Source organism: Schistocerca gregaria, chromosome 11 (assembly GCF_023897955.1).
Source record: "Schistocerca gregaria isolate iqSchGreg1 chromosome 11, iqSchGreg1.2, whole genome shotgun sequence".
Classification (NCBI taxonomy): Eukaryota; Metazoa; Arthropoda; class Insecta; order Orthoptera; family Acrididae; genus Schistocerca; species Schistocerca gregaria.
The window spans coordinates 115,488,429-115,507,212 of NC_064930.1; the positions used below are offsets into that span (position 1 = coordinate 115,488,429).

General features: G+C 39.1%; 1 protein-coding gene across 1 annotated transcript in view; it reads left to right on the forward strand.

Moving 5' to 3' along the window:
• The window catches only part of LOC126295230 (uncharacterized), a 2,305,622-nt gene that overhangs the window by 2,218,271 nt on the left and 68,567 nt on the right, over nucleotides 1-18,784 (forward strand). Inside the window, exons 48-49 of the mRNA XM_049987579.1 lie at nucleotides 5,471-5,554; nucleotides 8,882-9,005. Of these exons, the coding sequence (XP_049843536.1) occupies nucleotides 5,471-5,554; nucleotides 8,882-9,005 (208 nt within the window). The remainder of the gene's footprint in view (nucleotides 1-5,470; nucleotides 5,555-8,881; nucleotides 9,006-18,784) is intronic.

The following is an 18,784-nucleotide window of genomic DNA, read 5'->3' on the forward strand; positions in this document are numbered from 1 at the left end:
GATTGCCTCCTGAGAAGTTGCTCTGAGCTGTTGAAGCAGTGTTTACTTAAATATGCCCACAGCCTGGCTTTAAGACTTCATTTTTCTTCCAGAAAAGAAAAAGAATTCATTTCAGGGTACAGTTATCCTTCAACTTGAAACACTTATCCAACATTTTTTAGTACCATTTATTTAATGCGCCTTATCAAAACCCCAGCTAAACATTAGTTTCCAAAATTACTCTATGACTGCTGTCTTTTTCTGCTTCCTTAGGTCATTTGTTCAGGTTAGAGACTGGAGAATCATATGCCTGTGCCAAACAAGAAAGGATAAGGAATATTTTTTAATACACTTCTAACACAGAAGAATGGAAAAGGAAGCTGAGACTCTCTTAGCTGACTTTAAGTTTGGCTTTAGGAAAGCTAAAGACACCAGTGAGGCAGTTCTGGCATTGCAAGAAGACTTAAGGGAAACTGAAATATCTTCGTAGGATGTGTTGACCTAGAAAAATTGTTCAAAAGTATAAAACGGTATAAAATGTTCAAAATTCTCAGAAAAAAAATGTGTAAGATACAGGGAAAGACAGGTAATACACGGTAATGCACAATAATCAAGAAAGAACACTAATCATGGAAGCCTAAGAACAAAATGCTAGGGTTAAAGGTGTGTAAGACAGGAATGCATTCTTTCTTCCCTGTTTTTCAATCTGTACAGCAAAGAAGCAGTGATGATGATAATAAAAGAAAGATTTGGGACTGGGGTTACACTCCACAGTGAAATAATACCAATGATAGTATTCACTGATGACACTGTTATCCTCAGTCGATGTGAGGAAATATACATGGCATATCGGATGGATAAACAGTCTGCTGAGCATAGAATATGGATTGAGAGTAAACTGAAGAAAGGCAAAAGCAATGAGAAATATCAGAAATGACACCTATGAGAAACTTACCATCAGATTTGGGGGCCACAAAGTAGACAAAGTTAATAGATTTAACTAATTAATGGAAAATCTCATATAGAGATGTGAAACAATTACTAACAAAGAGATAGAGGGGCTGGCCAGTACTTACCTCAGCTCAGTACAGCCGATAGAAACACAAAAAACAACCGAAAATTTAAGCTCCTAGCTTTCGGAATAAATGTTCCTTCATCAGGGAGGAGAGAGGGAAAAGAAAGGGAAGAAGGGAAAGTGGATTTAGTTACTCACAACCCAGGTTATGAAGCAACAGGGAAAGGAAAACAGGGAAGGTAGCAAGGATGGAGGCATAACCCAGGTTATGAAGCAACAGGGAAAGGAAAACAGGGAAGGTAGCAAGGATGGAGGCATGGTTGTCAGAGGGAAGCTTCCCTCTGACAACCATGCCTCCATCCTTGCTACCTTCCCTGTTTTCCTTTCCCTGTTGCTTCATAACCTGGGTTGTGAGTAACTAAATCCACTTTCCCTTCTTCCCTTTCTTTCCCCTCTCTCCTCCCTGATGAAGGAACATTTATTCCGAAAGCTAGGAGCTTAAATTTTCGGTTGTTTTTTGTGTTTCTATCGGCTGTACTGAGCTGAGGTAAGTACTGGCCAGCCCCTCTATCTCTTTGTTAGTAATTGTTTCACAAAGTTAATAGATTCTCTTACCTTGGAAGCAAATTAACATGGGATGAGCTAAGCAAGGTTGGTATAAAAAGCAGACTAGCAGTGGCAAAGATACTAGTAAAAGAGAAAATTCCCAGACAGAAATGTCTGCTAGCATCAAACATTGCCCGTAATTGTGATGGCCATTCATCTCACATCAGTCTGAGCAGTTGGGCCCAGTTCTATACATGCTTAGCTCACTACAGTCATCTGCTAACACAGTGAGTTTCTGTCTTCGTGAGCCTATTTCCACCTAAAGGTCTCAATTCTGCTGTGCAACTGAACATCCATCTGATATGATCACTGACTGCCACATGCATAGCTCACTACAGTCATCTGCCAACAGAGTGAGTTTCGGTCTTCACGTACCTATTTCCACCTAAAGGTCTCAATTCTGCTGTGCGGCTAAACATCCATCTGATGCGATCACTGACTGCTAGGACCTGGAGAGTAGCACCAGACCTAGCTAAGCTACTGTAGCCCTAACCTCATCCTCAGTTCGGATCTTCCCTTCGCGGTGACAACATCCAATTTCAGCTCAATGCATGCACTGTGACAGACATGCCAAGTGGCGATACACTTCATATCCGAGATGCTCGTCCGACACATGGAGACTCACCTGTGCTGTGAAGACCAATAGTACGAGGTCAAGGCTGCATGGTGGATGAAGCAGTTTATGCACTTTCGCCATTTGTGGAGTGACTGGTGTGTGGTTGTGCATTGTTGTGCAAAAGAACAGCTGCCATTACTTTTGATGGATAGACTCCCTGAAGATATGCTTTCAACTTATTAAGCATTTTTGCATATTGAATAGAGTTTATTGTGAAATCTGCCCCCACAAAATCAATCACAAACACACTCTCTGTATCCCAAAAGAATGTAGCCATAATCTCCATAGTGGAATGTTATGTTTTGAATGTTTTTATTGTCAGTAATGCTTTGTGATGCCATTCTATTGATTGCCTCTGGGATCCAGGTTCATAAAAATGAACCTAAGACTCATCTCCAGTTACAGTTCACATTCCAGTGCTGTAACAGATTAGATGCAACTGTTTTCCTTGCTTCTGTATGCTGCTCGATCAACATTTTTGGTACCCAGCATGCACAGATGTTGCAATAGCCTAGTTTTACAATAATGGTCATCACATTGCCTTTACTAGTGGACAAGTGGTAATACAATTCATCTGTCGTTAACCAGCAGTCATCATGAATGATGTTGCCGGCACCTTGGATGCTGTTTGAAGTCTTTGCTCTTGCTCACCAGCTGATCCATTTTGCATCAGCCAACTGTGTTTGCCCTCCAGCATCTCTACAGCAACAAACCCCCTGTTTAATGGTCCACCACATTATCTCCATACACCATCTGCAGTCATTCATGAATGAACACTGTCTTACATGTATGTCAGTGTCAGCCATTTTCTAGTGCTCCCATCTGTTGATGTAGAACACTGTTGCTGGTGTGGCCTATAGAAGAATGTTGGGCTAACTGTGCCAAATTCATGGTTACTACATTATCAACTTAATAAAGGAGTGAAAAAGTAGGAGACATTACTGACTATCCCTTGTACAACTGCTTCCAGAACAAGTCACTCAGTCTGCTCTTGTTTGACACTGATTACAGTGATTTCACATGTCAACTACTATCAACAAAAGATACAAAATCTCTTGGATTGATTGCAATAGCATCACTTCCTATTGATAGGTCATTTTGTTTTTTGAGGTTTCATTTTTGTTGAGTTATTCATATCAGTGTTACTACATGGCTATAAATGGGTGGGTTACAGGAGCTTTCCTTCTGAGTTATGTGTAGTGCACTGGTATTGTCTTTTTCATTTTCTTTCTTGTATACCAGTTTTGCCAATAATCTGAGATGCCAGTACATCTGTTATTACTGAGTTCCTGTTACATCAAACTTGAAAGCCCTTTGACAAGGGGAAATTTCCAATGCTATATTTAGGCCTTGTTTGCATGACAGCAATTGCAAATCTGTGGGGGTATCTCAAGCTACTGTATCTTGTGTCATGGTTGCATATGGAGAACATGGTGAAACTTGGTCTCATAAACACTACAATGGAAGAAAAACGAAGCTTTGTGAATGGCTGGGGGGTATTAAAAATTTCTGTTATCTTCTGATTAGAAGACTGCTGCTACAGAAGTGACTATTGAGTGTAACACATACCTGGAGGACATAGATGCAATGAAAGTAGTGCTGCAGGAACAGTATAAGCTAGGCACTTATATTAGTAATGACATTCTGTCTATAGAGTAAAATGAATGGCATGTAAACCCTTTTCTTTTAGACACATCATGGAATGTATTAATCATGACTGGTTCGGTCACACTGAAGACTCCTGAGTAACAATAGCTTGATCAGAAAAATTATCTGCTATAGTTTACAAGTTTCCTCTGAAATGTGCTGCCAATACAGCTCCCGAAGTTTGTGAAAAGCCATGTTTGGCCCACCTATGATGCTTATCTTCATGCACATTATTTCAGATTTAGAACCTGTAATAATCTCACTAGATATTACTGACTTCTTTATGGCAATAAATATGCTACCACCATTGTTGACTATACTATCCTGTATATATATTCCAATCTTAATTTAACATATTCCCGCTGTTCTCTTCTGGTTTAAGCCAAGCTTCTGTTCCTAATACTACATGGACATTATTGCCTTCAAGAAGTGAGACTAACTCGGGAAGTCATATTAATTGGCCTGACACTGCTGCAACATTTCCACCGCTGTCAAAAAATGAATTATTGCACAATAGACCACTTTTTCAGTGGGCTGTGCCATATTCTTTTGGCTCCTACAGCTGCATGCTATGGTGCTGTGCCATGGAGATTTCAGTGGGTTGCAAACCTGCAACATGTACTTACAAATAAACAAAAAATTAATTACATAACTTTATTTTAGGTGCTGATAATTACAACTTTATGTCTACTCCTTGTGTGTTTATAAAAATAGAATCTTCTAGTGCACCACCCAGTAATTATTTGTTTTGGAGCAAATCATTTTGTTCAGATAAACCCAAGAGAGAAAGAAAACTTTATGATTCCCATTGACTGACTCATAAACAGTATATCTAGGTGCCTCAATATGTGGAATGAAGATTTATATTAAATTAAAAGGAAACAAAATAGTATAGATGATACAAGATCAACCAGAAAAAAAGTTACATGTGACACCAACTCCAGGATGCTATTATTTAGTGGAAGAGTTTCTGGGGAATGAATTGGTAATTCGAGATGCATGAAACTTGTTACTGTTCATTCAAAGACACATAATTTCGGTATTATATTCTTTATTGGCTTCAAAATTGTTGTAACTGTAATGTGATTTTCTAAGATGCATACAGTCAACAAACCAAATGGTTCATAAATGTTCATCATGAAATGAACAAACCACAATTGCATTAAGTTTCAAATGTATGGAGTGCGAGTGATCATCTTGATAAGGTCCATGATCATCTTGATAAGGAGCTGGATTTAAATAAGAAGCGGCATGAAAAGAAAATGCTTAATTTTTGTATTAATAGAAACAGACACCAAGAAAGCCAAATGCCAAAAGTTCCCAAGTTTTTAAATATACTGACAATTTATCTAATTTGATTTTAAAATCCTTTGTAAATTCTGAAGATGGTCACTGTATTGCTGAAACCAATCTCGATTAAAACTGTGTTCTTAGATTGCATCTGAAAGAAATGAAAGGAAGTGTGTTTTTGTCAAACCTATTAACAGAAGTGGAAGCTAGTGGATGCTGTGTGAAGTCTGTAAAGAGAAGGTCTATGGTTTTAATTGTTACTGTTTAGATTTCCATGTCTTTTCAGTCACGATCATACTGAAATTTCCTGCCCATAGGTTCCTTAAGGAAGAACCAGAAAGATTAGAAAGTGCACTCCGACGCTGCAAAAAACTCACCGGCACCTTGGTCACGCTCAAAAGGTAACTGATGTGTTTCCCACTGCCTTTCTCACATAACATAAAGACCTGTTAGGTAAGTAGTAAATAAGGATGTTTCATTAAGTTATTTTTGAATTACTTATGAATGACACTGAAAACTAAGAAATGTTGCTGTCATTCGGACTTAAAAGGCTCTTGAAAAAATAAACAGTATATCAACTTTAACCTCGGAGTCAAGACCTATAATAAAGTTAGCATTTATTTGGTTCAAGTAATATATTTTGGATTTTTTTTTAAATTTTTAACAAGTTACTACTCCATATTTGCACTCTGATTCAGTCCTTGGAACTGTTGCCTGTTATAAAGTCTGATGTTGGTGTCTTACTCACTGACAACATCCATGCTGAAAAAAGCATTGTTGAAATTTAGACTATATTGTATTCGGTGTTAGATCAGGATCACACCATTGATGTTGAAAAAGATTTGCTCATCCTCGCCTTCTTGGGCTTTGGGGATACTGAGGGTGCCGTTCTGAACTTTGCCACTTTGTTTCCGGGTCATATGCAAAAGTCGAAGTCCCATCACCAATAATAACATTGTCCAAATAACCCATTTCAGTGTCCATATGCTCCACTAGTTCACTTGCGATGAACACTTGATTGACCTTGTGTTTGTCTGACAGAATTTTTTGCACCAGTTTGGTGTAATTTCTCATGTGTAACTCCTCCATAACAACATTGAATGTGGAACTTTTTGGACTGTTCTGAGTGTCAGCTAAAAACTGAACACTCAGTCAGTGGTCAAAATTCAAAACTTCATGAACATGAGGTGCACTTATTCAATTATGCGGATGCTGTGCGGCTAAACATCCATCTGATGCGATCACTGACTGCTAGGACCTGGAGAGTAGCACCAGACCTAGCTAAGCTACTGTAGCCCTAACCTCATCCTCAGTTCGGATCTTCCCTTCGCGGTGACAACATCCAATTTCAGCTCAATGCATGCACTGTGACAGACATGCCAAGTGGCGATACACTTCATATCCGAGATGCTCGTCCGACACATGGAGACTCACCTGTGCTGTGCCGCCTTTATTCCTGATTGTAGGTTGGTATGTTGCTTGGAGCAGATTGACCTTTAATGTGCTGTAAAGCTGGGGGTTGCCCCCACCTAATCCAACTGGTCTAACTGCATGCTGCAACCTATAGTGGTGCAGTAAAAAATATATTTCATGTCTTTTTGGACACACCTTGTATGTATTCGTAATCTACGAAAGAACTGATACGCTAATATTCCTTCCAAAGAACCTCAGTGAAACTGTGCTGGATGATGTGGAACCAGAAGAATCTCTTAAACATATTTTAATGAGAGTTGTCAGTTTTTGAAAATATAATATAATTAGGTGGATAAAAAAATCTACTCACCAAGCAGCGGCAGGAGAACACACATGAAATATTCACAAGCTTTGGGATCCAGGGGATCCTCCTCCTGCCAGAAGGATTGTGAGGGAGGGGAGAGGGATGAAAGAAAAGGCGAGAATTACAGAAATGTCATCCTGAACGAACCTCAGATCAGAGAAGACTTACGAGATGGGATGAGAAAGAAGGACTGCACCAAACAATATTTGAAAAGCTGAGGGCTTATAGGTGGAAGACAGGTTAGCTGGGTGATAAGAGATTACTGATGATTGATGATTGCTTATTACTCTGTCGTTCAACTTTAAGCTCTCAGGTTTTTGAATCTTGTTTCATGCAGTCCCAATCAACCAGCCTTTCCTTCTTATCCTGTCTGGTATGTCTTCCCTAACCTGGAGTTCTATGTGACTTCTCCATAATTCTCCTATTTTCTAAACCTTGCCGGTTCTTTTCCTTCATCCTTCTTCCCTCTTCTATGACTCTTTCACAGGAAGAAGGAGCCACTGGCTCTAAAAACTTGCAAATTTCATTAACTTTCATGTGTGTTCTACTGCCACCACTTAGTGAGTAGATTTTTTAAAACATATTTTGCTCTATAAATTTATACAAAACATCCAAATTTATACAAACATGTAAATGTCTGCAATTGCTATCAAATTATTGAAACTGCTTGGCAAGGAATAATGGGCATCTTTCTTCACTAAAGTAAGTGATTTTAAATATTTGTGTAAATTATACATATTTCTAGTATTGCTTTCATGATCAGAGCCAGTGGTTTCAGAGAGAGATGTATTATCTGCAACAAGTAAGTTCTTTGAAAAGGTTACTGTAAGACATTCTCAATTCATACCACAAGCAATTCAAAGGCAAAATTCTGCATAGATTGATGAGTTAGCCTAAATTATTGTATGTTTTTTACATCTTCTCTTCTAGACATTGCACATCAGATTTGGTAGATGTCCTTCTTTTTAAGGCAATATATGGCAGACTAAATTTGTGTGCTTGTTCTAACTCCTTAATAATTCTGTGTATATAAATTATTTCAGTGTACATAAAATTATTCATTTTCACTGAACAAATGTAAGAGTCATTTAAGTGTGTGAATTCTTTCCATGGCTGCAGTCTCTCTGCTGCACTCATGTTTATGTAGAAGGCATCATTGGGAGTAATTTCTGTGGCAATATTCAGTGTGATACACATAACTGGAAATCTTTTGCTATCCAATACAACAAAGATGAGCCCTAATGTGGAGAGAAGGTTCCAAAGGACAGAGTGTTCTAGAACAGCCTTCACATTATTTTGTTGCAGTTTTCATTAATTGCATAATTGGCAGTGGTTAATGCAAGTTAAACAGGTGTGACACAGAGATAAGGCAACACTTGCTAGGATGTAAGTAGGAGGCACCCTAATTGTGCGGAAAAGTAGGAACAAGGGCATTTTGTCATATTTAGCCTTTCAGATGTTAACAAAGCATCTGTTTTTTCCAAGTGGTTGTATGTTACAGCCAACATTAGTGTTACTCTGTAGATAATATTCGTATCCATTTCTAGCGATCCCCATAGAAATCTAACTTTGCCCATCTAATATCTGGGTTTATTAAGGAGTCAGAAAGGAGATATCTCCTCATTAGCTGGCTGCATGTACAAGAGAAAACTCCAACACTTTCTGGCAGCAAGCAGGCAGCAGATTACCCTCCCCCCTGCTCTCCATCTGTTGCCTTGTTGAGTGCCCAGCTGACAAATTTTCGTCCAGCAGCTCAGGGAACAAACTTCCTTTGCTGAGTCAACAATACTTAAGTAGCACATAGACCACAGAAAAAATTGGACATTTAAAAAAAAAAGTAGCACATAGACAACAGAAAAAATTGGACATTTAAAAAAAAAAGGGGGAACTAAAGTTAGATTAGCTGGGTGATCTGTATGCCACAAACCTGATCTATCACATTTTGTTGTAGGCTGGCCTCTGTACAAGAGCAGCGCCTCCCCCCATCTACGACGCCAGACTCACGGCTCTCTCCGACTCCTGGGGGAGGCGGTGCTGACTCGGACACTCCTATCACACCACCAGCGCACGGGAAGGTAAGGGACAGATCGGCGAGAGAAGCTGCCATAGTTCAGTAGATGTTGCAGTAGACTAAGTGTATTGGTAGTGATTTCACCATTTGTAGAACCCAAATACTCTTTCATCTGTCAGTCTTCATTTCTCTCTATCTCTCTCTCTCTCTCTCTCTTTCTCTTTCTCTTCTAGTTCTGTCCTTTACACACTTACATCCTTCATAATTTTTATCTCCTTCTGTGTCTGTCTCCTTAAACTTATTGGTTGGTGCAGTGGAGGTTGTATGCGATTCAGATCAGTGTGTTGCCACATAGCATATAGTATCAACTGATACAACTGGAAGTGAAACTGTCCAGGCTGCCAGATCCAACAGCTTTTCCTGAAAGACAGGATACTGGAATGATAGGACCTTCACTGTTTATGTTATACATTAATGACTGGGCACATAGTGTTAGTTGCACTGTCAGGCCTTTTGGTAATTGAAACAGTCATGTAAGAGGAAATTCTGTTTCATAAAAGTTTCATAATATCTAAATATTTCTCAATAAAACATCACCTTGGTATAGAGACCATGTCTTTTGACATAGAAAAATGCAAAGTTGTGGACTTCAAGAAATGTAAAAGGTTTGTATCCGTTAACTGCAGGATAAATGACTCCTGATTGGAATCGGTCATGTCACTGAAATTTTTTGGGAGTAACAATGTGTACAGATGTGAATTGGTTGACCATGTAGGCTCAGTAGTCATAGCCAAAGCAAGTGGTAGACACGCAAAATACTTATATTTCATGAACTTGAAGTGTATGGGATGCATCTCAGGACAAAATAATTGGTGACACGAGGCACGTACACAAAGGGGTAGAGCACATGATCACAGGCACGTTCGACTGGTAAGAAAGTATAACAGAATCGTTGAAAAGTCTTAATTGACTGACACTAACAGAAAAATTCCCTATATATATATTGTGAAAAATGTCCCATACATCTTGTGAGAACATGCATAGAAAACTTCAAGAACCATGTTTCAAAGCACAAATTATGAATATTCTTCACCCTCTGTTATTTATCCCGTCAAGGTTTTGATCATAAAATTAGACTATGATGATAAGGAATACCCTCTACCACAATATAGATGTAGCCTAGTGGAAAAACACACATATTGGAGCACAAAGAAGGCAAATATGCTCCTGTTTAAAAGACTCTGAAAAGTATGATACCAGCTGCATCGTTCTCCCTTTGTCAGCACCTTTAAAAAATTTCCCAGCAATGTGAGCACATAAACATATTTGCACTCTTTTTGACTTACAACTCACTTCTCTGTCCCACAGGCTGCTGTAACTGCAACTAACTCACAGCCACTAATGCATTGCTGTAAGTCCCTCATACCCAGCCACCCCCACTTGCCCATTCTTACTCATTCATTTAGCCCAGTTCATTTTCACTATCTCTTTGTCTCTCTCGGGCTGTCACTCTCTCCTGTTTCACAGCCACAATCTCCTTCATTCTGTCCTACTACTATGGTCTCCCCTCATTATCACTGTCTTCGTCTTGCTCTCTCTTACTGTTGCTATCTCATTTCTTCCAACCCACTGTTGCTATTTTTTCTCACTGTCACTAACTCTATCATCCTCGTTTTCATTGTCATAGACTCTCATGTCTCATTATCCCTGGCTCTCACCCACTTCCTCCTCTTTTTCCTCTGCCTGGTTCACTCTTTTTCCTGGCACTGTCCTGTCACTGACATTCCTTTTTCACACTGACCCTCGTTTTCTCTCCAGAGCCATTGTCCTTTGCTCTTGTATAACACAACCACTGTCTACTATCATCCAGTATTTATTACTTTTCCATCTCCTCTCACTACCACAGTCTCATTCTCTCTCAGCATAAAAAAGTGTGAATATGTTTGCATGCCAAAATTTTGGGGAAAGGTGGACTGAGGAAGTTAGACTGAGGCAGCTGGTACTCCACTTTTCAGCCAGAATCTTTTAAAAAGGAGCATTTAGCAATCCTTCTGTGGTCCTTATCCCAGACCCTACTTTTCCAACAGGAGTAGAATCTGAGGTACGAGCTCCGGAAGAATGCCATAATTAAGTGCAGCATTTTTTAACATATTGGGTAGCGCTTGTTGTCACGTGGGAGCAGATTACGAGAGTACACTTGGCAATAGCTGATGTCTTCAACTGTTAGCAAACAGCTGCATTGAATTCTACATATACACTTACATCTATACTGTGCAAGCAACTATGAAGTGAGTGGCAGAAAACACTTGCCATTGAACCACATTCCATTAGCACTGCAGCATGAGAAGAATTATTTACTTAAAAGCCTTTTGTGCTGCAATTACTCTTAATGTTGTCCATGCAGGAGTGATATGTATGGGGTTTGTAGCATATTCTGAGACTCCTAACTAATGTTGATTCTTCAAATACTAAAAGTAGGCTTTCACAGGACAGTTGGTATAAGTCTTCAAGTATCTGCAAGTTCAGATTTCTCAGCATCTCCACGGTGCTCTCCCATGAGTCAGCTGTGACCATATGTGCTGCCCTTAAATTGTATACATTCAGTATTCTCTGTTAGTGCTGTTTCACATGGGTCTCTCACAATTATGCAATATTTCGGGATGTTTTTTTGTAAGCAAGCTCCTTTGTAGACTGATGGCAATTTTCCAATGTGCTGCTAATGAATAAAGTCTGCCACCCACTGCCCTATGTGATAATTCTGTTTCGTATCCCTACAAAATATTATACCCAGTTTGTATAAGTTGAGTGATTTCATTGATAGTGTTGTCATAGGACGTGATATTTTTTTCATTTAGTGAAGTGCACAATCTTGCATTTCTGGACATTTAAAGCAAGTAGCACATCTTTATCCCACATTGAAAATTTATCAAGAGCTGGTTGAATATTTGTCCAACTTCCTTCAGACAGTACTTCATTTTATGTAACTACCACCATCCGCAAAAAATCTGAGTTTACTATTATGTATGTGTATGCAACACTCATAAATTTTCTGCAAATTAATATTGAGCTATTAATATTGTCTGTCAGGTCATAAAAATTCAGCACAAACAGCAAGGGTCCCAAGCAACTTCCTTGGGGTATGCCTGAAGTTACTTCTACATTTGTCGTTGACTTTACATCTGAGATAACATACTGCACCCTCCCTTAGAAGGAATCGTCAGTTCACTCCTGAAGTTTACTTGATAACCCTAGCAGTTGTACTTTCAGTATTAAGAACAGGTTTGGCACTACATCAAGTGCTTTTCAAAAGTTGTGGTACAAATCTTCCTGATTGCCTTGATCCATGGCTTTCAGGATGTCATTTGAGGAAGGCTCGAATTGGGTTTAACAACATCAACGTTTTGAGCATCCATGCTGCTTGGCATGGAGGAGCTCATTTTGTTTGATGTGCCTCATTATGTTTGAACTCAGAATATATTACGAGATTCGACATCAGATGGGTATCAGAAATGTTGGACAGCAGTTTTGTGGATTGATTCTGTTACCCTTCTTGTACTTGGCTTTAACTATAGTTTTGTGGATCACCTGTGCTACCCTTCTTGTAGGTGACTATAGCCTGATTAAAAACTACTTGATAGTTGACATTTCATGAGTTGGAGGTGTCGTCCCCCAACTGAAGCACTCGGCGTCACTCCTGAACTGTCCCCTGTCGCCAAACTGCCACAACAAATGGCACTTCATTTCCAATTTCTTGTGTGGCATTATTCCTCTGTTGTGTTTAGATCCCAAACCCTAGGTCCGGCCCTTTCATAAAACATGATAAACACAGTGGAATCAACATACACAAAACGATAGTAACAAAATATGCACATTTTGTACCACTTGCCAAAGGCTACTGGATTCTTTAGCACAAGATGTGATTTGGCTTCACATGTTCAGTTACTATGTTCAGATACCAGCCAACAGTAGACAAACTTCATATGATATGGCGTGAAACCAAACTTTTTGAAGGCACCAAATGATCATTGCAACTGATTTTATAAATAAAAGCACATAAAAGTACAAAGTAAAGGTCTTCCGTAGCGCTATGGTATAGTTACAGTCTGGTGTGCAGAAGGGTGTGGTATCAATCTCATTCGGTGATTAATATTTTAATTTTTTTAATTATTATTTTCAATTAATTGCTTTCAGTGTAATTTTTGATTTTAATCTTCCGTTGCATCACTTTCATCATTGTATTGATTTTTATTTGCTCTTACCTTTCTTCGTATCATTGTTTTTTTGTTTGGAATCTGCTAGTGTTGCTTATAACCTATAGGTGAGTTCTAAGCAGGACTCCTCATCGGGCGGTATTGCGTCAGCTCGTGTTGCAAAAGCGAGATTCTACAGTTAACTTTTAATGCTGAAACCGAATTTTTTTCTTGAGTTTGTCCATACAGGTCAGTTGTAATTGCCACGAGCAAAGCGGGCATGATTCTGCCGCAGGTTTCTGACCACCATTTTCTCGAATACATTGTACATCAAGAGGTTCTGGTTAGGTTAGGATACAAGTGTAAATTCAGGGCTACAAAACACATTGTTTGACACAGTTCAGTCGTCGATCATAAATCAGCTGTGGACAGCGCATCTTGTGTTCCTACCATACTGGACATGTTACATGAAGAGCATTTCAGCACTTGTGAAGGGACCCACTGTGTTTTGTGTCACCTTTAACTGAGAGGTAGATGATGTGGCAACACTGTAGCACCAAGAGTCAGACATAAACTTTTAATGTGATGATACTGCTTTCTTTCAACTATCGGGCAGTTTTTTTTTTTTTTATTCAAGGTATCTACCACATATCATGATTAAAATGGGGCTAATTCAGGAACAATTTCTTTAGAGTATCCAATAGGGGCACAATCGGGCCCTGGGGTCGATTATTTGTGACATTTTTCCCAGTCGGTTAGAAACTGATGACTCCATTTTTGTGCATAATCTATTAATCTAATTGTCTTCATCAAATGTGAGTGAGGATAATAGAGTACACTCAACACTGTAGCTTACACACCATCTGATGAAGGGAACAGCATAGTTTATCAAAATAGTGCACAGAAGAATTAGCTTGGCTGGATATCCAGGATTATATTCCCTGCTTAAGATGATGTATGTAAGGTTGATAATTAAAAAAACAATGTGTTTGATTCACTAATATTTATTACTTTCTAGAAGTTTTTGGTTCATTAGACCCTAATTTGTTGTTACACATTCTATATAGCATCTTCCAAGTTCTGTTGTCAGTAGAAGGATATGAGTTAATATTATATATTCATGCGTCTGTGGTCAAATGTGTCTGTGGTACATTTTGAGAAAATTACACCAGAATCTGTGTCGTCGTGACTGGTGTGTTTCTGTAATCAGATGGTAAGTTTCCAGTATGATCAGATTATGTAGAAAAATTTAAATATATCATAACAACTTAACATGTTCCATGTTAATGTTTAATTCAAGGTGATATTAGGAAAAAATATGGATACATATCTTTGCTCAGTGTGTTGACAGAAAAGGAGTGGATAGCTTCCTGGACCTGTCTATAAGACATCGAGTCATGCCAACCTTTATCAACATGCCATGAGCCGTCGCCATTTCTCAGAGATGAACACCGAGGCCACTGTGAAGATGAGATTCTGTTAGGCAAGGAAAGCCTCACAGAAGATTTGGTACCTGGTTTGACAAGTAAACAGTTTTAGGTGGAACAGGCTTGAGTTGGCATTAAAGAAAACGGCAGTGGTGCATCCAGAGGACACTGAGACTAACAAGGAGTTGCTCTGACGTGGATCTTAGCTTTCAAAGAGTGCAAAAAAAGAACCACTTCTAGGGACTGTGAACATCGCATGTACCAAAAATTGTAGGCATTTTCCAACAGCAGACAGTTTACGAAATGCATTTATTTGTTTAAATAAAAAGGCGGTTGTAGCATCATACATTTTACTTTACATATAGGTTTCATTGAGGTGAACAGGAAAGAGTAGTGACATTTTATCCTCTGAGTGATAGTATATATAATTTGTTAAGTTCTGTATTTCACAACTCCACCAAGAGCTATGATTGCTAAGTGGATCAAAGCTGAAAGAGACAAAAGAATTCTGGCAGCTGAAATGACAGACTCCACTGCACTCTCCAGTAACACTTTCCATCACTTCACTATTTCTATCTTACAGCCTCCTATGTTGGTGTATATACTTATTAATCATTCTGAGTGTTGCTTCCAGCCTATTCCTATTGATATGTATTGTCTTTGTAAAACTGTGTGGCTTCTCTTTCTTCTTACTGTATTTTGTTCTATTACCTGTACTTCTTTTTACTGTAGTATCTTGGCTTTCTGCTTCAGTGTTTCTCTTTGTAGGTTTCTCTCTTCTACTTCTGTATGCTCTTTTCTGTATCTGTTTTTGGAAAATCCTTATCAGACCCATTCTTCCTATGCCTGTAGTGGCCTTACCACCATATATCTCTAAAATTGAAGAAGTGTCCAAAAGTAAAATAAAATACATGCCTTCTGAATGGCAGTATTGGGTAAAATTTCACTTTTTTTTCTAGCTTATTAAACCACATTTTACACAATGCTTTTTTGGTTCTTAAGTCTATTATTAATCTTCCCACTATACGTTACGTTTTGTTGTCCAAACTTGAGGCATTTTTAAGTGCAAAATTTATCTGTATTTCACATTTCCAATGTGTAAAGCCCTTACAAAGAGGAACATTAATCTCAAGCAGACAGCTTCTTTTTCAGTCCACACCTTGCAGACAAATAACATGAGCTCTGCAAGGAAAAGAAGCACGAGATAGGCAGTATGCTAAAATAAAGTGTATGCAAAAGTGAAGTGTAATTCATTAACACCTGGAGCCCATCGAGAAAACTGTCTTATCAGATTGAAAACCAGAGGGTACATGCTCTATGCAATAAGAAGTGCTACTTCCATTCTGAATCTGCTGTTTGTTGACTAGAAAGGTTTTCTAATTCAGGAAATCTGAAGGTTGAGTTTCCAGCCTGATCTTCTCTTATTTAAGCATTCAAGTGGGAGTTCAGCTAGAGCATCTTTATTGAGTAATGATTTTTTAAACTTCATTATAAGATGTAAGATTACTTGTAGGAATAAACAATCAACTTTTTGCCCCACTGTGACAGGAAGCGTTGATGACAGAAGATACCATCACCACTATTTAGCAAGAATTATATTTTAATTCTGTTCACCATCACCACAATTTAGCAGTAATTATATTTTAATTCTGTTTCTAGATCTTCATCCTTTTGTCAAAATGAAAGATGTAGTGTTAACACCAAATGAAATTTTGTTTCGGGGGGTCGAAATTATGTAAATGGTACTGATGGCAATTTAAGAGAATATTTCTGCTATACCACATTTATAATTTTGATCAGCTGCTATCTTCAGACACTCACCATTACAAGAATCAGAATGCCTCACTGAAAGAAAGCTGCAAATCAATTCATAAGTAGAAAAGACTTTTTAGCAAAATTATCTTTGTTTACTGACATTGCCAGTCCTCTTGTCAGCCACCATCTCCATTGTGACCATGCACTCTATTGAACTGTAGCATTTATTATTTGACTTGTCACAGCTTCGAACAGCTTGTCTGTCTATCCAGCAACAGTGCCTACATCACACATGCACAACACCAATTCAGCTAAGCTACCTCATATTTGTCTTAAACTACGAGGAACTAACCACCAAAGAGATATTCACAAAACTAGCCTGTTCTATCAATGTATGTAATCATCACGTGCTATCAGCCCATGATCTGAATGGTTATTTTTGTAATGACTGTGCCTAGCATAATGGGGCAACTCTTGAATAACACTAGTCAGTATTACAATTTATAGTATTTCCAGGAAGCTTTTGAAGAAATGATTAGTCTCGGTAGTTACGAATGAGACGTCTATTTTATCCCAAGCAGTAAAGAGTATACAGCAGTCAGTCTCAAATGATATTTATTGCATATCTAGATTTTGGTCACTGTGTGACAATCTTCAGTGCAGTAAATGTAATTTAAAACATTACAAACTCTTGTATGTGCACATAGTCCCAACTGGAATATTCATCTCAGAGGCTGAGTACAATTTTCCTATGGAATCAAAACTGATAACACTTTAACAAGAAAATTCAGGGGGGGGGGGGGGGGGGGGGAGGTAGCAGGTGCACAGGACAGTAATGTTGCACTGGTGAGCTCGCTCTGGTGCAGACAGGGGTTGTCATGTGTAGAACATGATGCATGATGACACAGAGGAGTAGACTAGGAGGAGCAAGTCAGCAAGTCTGGGTGAGCAATTGAAATTACACGGGTTGGGAAACACCATTGAAATAAATCACTTTGTGCTCAGCGGCATGTCCTGCCACAGGTTGGTCAACTCTGCTCTAGGCCTCTGGACATTGGCCTCCCGGAGACAGATTTGCGAGCGTTCCTACGCAGCAAAATTCTGGACCTTTGGGACACTGAATGGCGCGCCCTGCCTTCACGAAACAAACTTCAGGCCATCAAGGAGGCTACCGGTGAGTGGCGCTCCTCCTAGCGGGCCTCTCGCAAGGAGTCTGTTGTCCTCTGCCGGCTGCGCATTGGGCACACGTGACTGACGCACAGCCACCTATTGCGACGTGAGGACCCACTTTTATGTCGCTGCGGCTCCGTTTTGACAGTGGTCCACATTTTATTGGACTGTCCACTTTTAGCTGTGCTCAGGCAGTCGTTCGCACTGCCTGATATGCTCCCTGCGCTTTTAACAGATGACTCTGCTATGGCTGACTTAGTTTTACGTTTTATTCGGTCAGGGGGTTTTTATCGTTTAATCTGAGTGTTTCTGTTTCATTTTATTGTATTGTGTTGATTATGGCCTTTGGCCTACAATTTTAAACTGAGTTTTTAATGTGTTCTCGGTGGTTGGCTTTTCCTTTTTTATCCCTATGGTCAGTCAACCACCGCTACACTCTGTGTGGTTTTACTTTGTTTTGTCTGTTCTTTGTCTGAGTAGTTCTTGTCCTGTGTCGTCTGCCGTCTTTCCTGTTGTTCGTAGTCTGGTCCCTTTAATCCCACAAACCAACTGCTCTAGGCTGCCATTTGGCGGTGGCCATTCATTGAAGAGAGCAGCTGATTAGTCGTAGTGCCGACACGAAAGGCTGTGTTGAAGTTATTGTAGAATCAGTATATGATGTGGCTGCTTTCACAATGTGGCCCTGCCTCTGAAGGTGGGTACGCACTAGCCCAACAAAGTCAAACAAATAACAGCCAGTGGACTTTGCCAAAAGATGGTTGCCGACGCATTGGCATTTGGCCTGTCACCTTCACCAACCAAAGGGCTGGGACCAGGGGATTCGGCCATGTGGAATCTCAGTTGATTCTGATGGCTTGTTGAGGTTGCTGTCATTTTGTTATTGTTATAAAGTAGCATTTTAATAAAGTTTCACCAGGTGGTATTATAAGGGAAGGAGAGCATTTAGCAGTCACTGCACGTGCAGAATTCATTTTACTACAAGAAGCTGATCATCAGATGAAGAAATAGAGGAAGAAATGATGCTCGTGGATTACCACTCTTTTAAAAAGTAAGGAGCAGTGTGGCGGGACAAAATTTGTGTCTGATCTTAAGGCTAAATTGGAATATGGGCTATTTCATATTTTTTTGCAAATGAGATCTGCAACTTTTGAATTGTTATTGCATTACATAAACCTTAAAATTTCTTTTAGGAAAGGTGTACCTGCTGTAAAAAGATATCCATAAAGATTCAGTTTTCTTTTTCACATCATGCACATTATTTTCTAATAGCTCACTTATTTCCTTCCAAGAACCTGATCTCT